Source organism: Rhagoletis pomonella, unplaced genomic scaffold (assembly GCF_013731165.1).
Source record: "Rhagoletis pomonella isolate Grant_MI unplaced genomic scaffold, Rhpom_1.0 Rhpom_scaffold_00002, whole genome shotgun sequence".
NCBI lineage: Eukaryota > Metazoa > Arthropoda > Insecta > Diptera > Tephritidae > Rhagoletis > Rhagoletis pomonella.
The window spans coordinates 34,309,589-34,313,464 of record NW_023458556.1 but is presented as its reverse complement, the minus strand read 5'-3'; the positions used below and the strand labels follow the sequence as shown (position 1 = coordinate 34,313,464).

At 41.4% G+C, this 3,876-nt stretch overlaps 1 protein-coding gene across 5 annotated transcripts in view; it reads right to left on the bottom strand.

Annotated features, from left to right (window-relative positions):
- Positions 1 to 3,876, bottom strand: part of LOC118733508 (transmembrane protein 94) — a 15,000-nt gene that overhangs the window by 5,105 nt on the left and 6,019 nt on the right. For 3 of the 5 annotated variants that reach the window (XM_036462920.1, XM_036462922.1, XM_036462924.1), the window contains exons 5-6: positions 1,878 to 1,974; positions 23 to 1,805 (exon numbers count right to left, since the gene is read on the bottom strand). In XM_036462920.1, coding sequence (XP_036318813.1) covers positions 23 to 1,805; positions 1,878 to 1,974 — 1,880 coding nt within the window. The remainder of the gene's footprint in view (positions 1 to 22; positions 1,806 to 1,877; positions 1,975 to 3,876) is intronic. The other 2 variants (XM_036462923.1, XM_036462921.1) reach the window with 2 other exon arrangements.

The window sequence follows — 3,876 nt, the reverse complement described above, 5'->3', positions numbered from 1 at the left end:
CCCTCCGTGTATGCGGGAATATCTTGGCAAACTTGTGGGTACAGCGGTTCAACCGCAATGCTGCAGTCGGCCTGCAAGAAGATCTTTGCGTTTGAGTTGCTGGCCGAAGAGCCGAGACAGACGACAATTTCGCCATACGATTGCATGATGTCAAGCATTTGACGCGTCGCTTCAGGTGAACAGTCGGTGAAAAGCGATACTTGTAGCGGCACGTTATCCACTTGCTCTAAATGCGGCCGTATATTCTCGATACCACGCGGCAGTTTCGCACGATTCGACATATCAAAGTGCACAGGTGCGCTCTGTTCCGTGCTTTCCGTAATGATGCTCATAGAGCGGCAGTTCTCATCCATTGCAGAGTCCTCTGACTGGCGCTGCTCCTCGGCATCAGCTTCAGCTGCAGCTTTTATAGCATTACCTTCGTCGCCGTCTCCAACCAGGTGTAGAGATTCCACTTTTCCGTTACCGTCCCCACAGCTGGCGCTGCTGCGACGCGACGGCGGCGATGAACTAAGCTGTACCGCATTGTAGTCGCCCGGATTAGAGATTGCGCCAGGCGCTGATGAACTAAGCGCTTTGGAAGACTCGAGATTGGCGGGCGGCAGTAGGCGATGCAAATCGCTGCCTTCGTCATCGGCATCATTGTCAGCGCCGGTTGTACCTCCTGCAATATTCGATGTATTTAGGTGCATTTGATGAGTGTGATGCGTGCTACTAATACTACTACTATTTTTGTTGTTGTTTTGGTTGTTGATGATGGTGGTGTTGTGGTGCATGCTATTGCACTGATTTATGTTTTCAACTTTATGAGGCAATGAAGGTTTACTACTACTGATGGCAGTGGTGGTCGAATTGGTGCTTGTGGCAGTGTTGTTCTTGTTTTTGATGGTGCTTATGGCTGTTGAGTGATCATGAGCGGACTCGACAATGTTGTTGATATTATTCGCAATAGTAACATGCGCTTCTTTGTTACCAGATCGCGTGGGCGTTTGCCCAGCCGCTGACGTACCACTAGTGTTAGCCTTCTCCGCGCTGCTGTTTGCGGCCGCGCCAGTATTTGTCGACGCCTTGTCGTCTGCCTCATTCAATAGCGATATATGACAATTCCAACCCGATTCCAGACCCATTTTCTCCGAAAACACACGCGAACGCAACTCATTTTCCTTGCTGAAGTGTACGAAACGTATGCAAGCGCGTTCCAAGCGCTCTACCAATTGCACTATATCCGTCTGCGCTTGGTACTGCATAGTCACCATACCGATGAACACCTGATGGCACTGCATCTCAAAGCAACCATCCACATCATTAATGTCGTCGTCTTTGCTTTCAGAGAACAGCAGCGAATCGGTGCTGATGCTATGGCTTAACTTCACATGGCTATGTCCACTTTCGAAGTCACAGTGTGCACGATCTACATGCCGCATACGTATCTTTGATTCGGGAGGTAACTCCAGATAGGCAATTGGACCGCCAGTATGTTTTGCGCCGCTTAGCGCGCCATTTATGCCATGGCGAAGTGGGCGATATGAGAAGGCCGTGCAGTAGGCGGTGAGCGCACTGCGTTGATAGAAATCGAGCGCCTTCTTGCGGTCCTGCGGCGATAGCGGACGCAAGTCTTTGCCATCCCAGAAATCATCGCAGAAATCCATTATAATGTCGGCGGTTCCTTGGGTGAAGAGCGATAAATAGCCACCGGGGGTTTCGCGCATCACCACCGACAAGGAATGAGGAAAGGGTACCTTCACTTTGGATGAGAGTTGAAGTTGGCGCGCAAAACGAATGTCACGACGAACCACCTCCGGTTGCTGTAAGGGACGAAACAGAGTTAAAAAGTAAATTTATACGAGTACTTCATAAACAGACAATTTGCTACTTACCAAGTGTCTATAGGAAGCCAGTTGGCCTTCGAGTGCAAAACGATCTGTGGCATGATCGGTAAAACCGATTTGTTTGGCCAATTCGCAGAGGCAACGTCTGCATGTGAATTCGAAATTGCATAAGTTTAAAGTTTTATGTTATTAACTGATTTTAGTAATTTATTTGCTTTGCATGTGAGGCGATAAGTATAACACTGATGTCAAATTAGGCATTGGAACATGTAAATATGCATGAACTATGTGGGCATATGTGCCTATTGAGATTTTATAATGAAAATAGCTTAAAAATGAAAAATACAGTCATGTGTAGAATATTAAGACCACCTGGCAAAATCCGGATGGCAGGCTTTGAGGTAGCAGAACAAACAATATTGTGAAAATATTTAAAATAAAATTGTTGTAGTTGTTAAAATTACAGTTGTTGTTGTTGTTGTTGTTGTTGTAACAGCATACAAACTCCCCAAAGACTTTTTGGGGAATGTTGCTGGAGTGACAGTCCTTGGCCAGATATAAATCTGGGTCGTTCCGGTTACGTAGACCCGACTGTCGTGGGAACGAAATTACAGTTGTCGCTTTAATAGCTGTGTGTAGGGGGAAATCGTTCTTGTGATCTTAATATTTTGCACATGACTGTAATTTTCTAAAATACAAAATAGGTAAAATGTAAATTTTTTTTATGTTTTTGTGTAAAGATTTGCAAATACACAAACATTTAGGTAATCGATGAATGTAGTAATACGAAGCTATGATCACAAATGGATTATGTATGAGGATATAATGTATATGTATGTATATATGGGGTATGTAAGAGCAGTGAAACCTCAATATAACGAGGTTGAAATGCTTCGTTATGTCTATAGTTTCCTTATATTTATAGAATATCAAAATTTCGATACAAAGAAAAATGAAAAATTTTGGAAAAAAACGTTATTTTAGAAGCCGCGTGGTCTAGAAAAACATAACAAACACTGTTGGTAATATGGAGCAAAATGAAAAACTGGCCAAATCCGCAATGAAATCTTAGTTTTGTTAACTTTAGTCGTAAAACTACCAGACCCATTTCTAGGGGTTTGTCGTCATAGACAAAAATATTTTTACCGATTGGGTATTCTACCGGAATCCGCAATAAAATTTAATTTTTTGCAAAAACAAAATTTTTGACACTTTGCTAAGTGTAGTTTCGTTTTTTTCATAACGGGGACTTTTATGTCAACATATTCAGACTTCAAGACTTCGTTACATACAGGCTTTTGCTAATCGGATTCTAACCGTCAAAATATTCAGAATTCGTTATGTTGAGTCACAGTTCGTTACATTGAGGCTCTTGCTAACGGGACTTTAACCGTCAATAAATTCAGCAGGTTTTCATGGCCAACATTTCTTCGGAACATTTTTGTATGGATAATCTCCCAGCAACTACTTTTTTTTTCAGGGGACAGTAAAATTTTTTCGTATATTGAATAAATCGTTTTATCAAGGTTTCTTATATCGAGGTTTCACTGTACAACAAATGAAAAAAAAATACTTCAAGCAAGGCACATTAAACAGGTAGTATCAGTAGAGCAAAAATAACATTTGCGTATATTTTGTTGTTGCTGCTGGTATCGAAAGTGTCAAAAACTATTCTGAATTTTTTCTTCTAAATCAAAGCGTGCCATGTGAAATACAAAAAATTATAAAAAATAAAAAATTGAAATTGGAAAAAATAAAAATTGTTGCAACTTTCTTTCCTAGTAAATTTGTTTGCTTCTCGAAGCATTGATCCATCCTTTACAAGGGCCAGTAATCAGCGGTTGTGCTGCTGAGTTGGGCGAACGTTCCAAAAGCTGCTATTCAATCGCTTGTTTTGTATGGAAAAAGGTTTCACATGCAAATGGATTTTAACAATTCAGAATTTTTGTGAGAAAAAATTAAAAATATTTGACATTTTCGAGACCAAATAATTTGAAAATAAATCAAATCAGCTGCTCTACTGATACTACCTGTTCAATGTACCTTG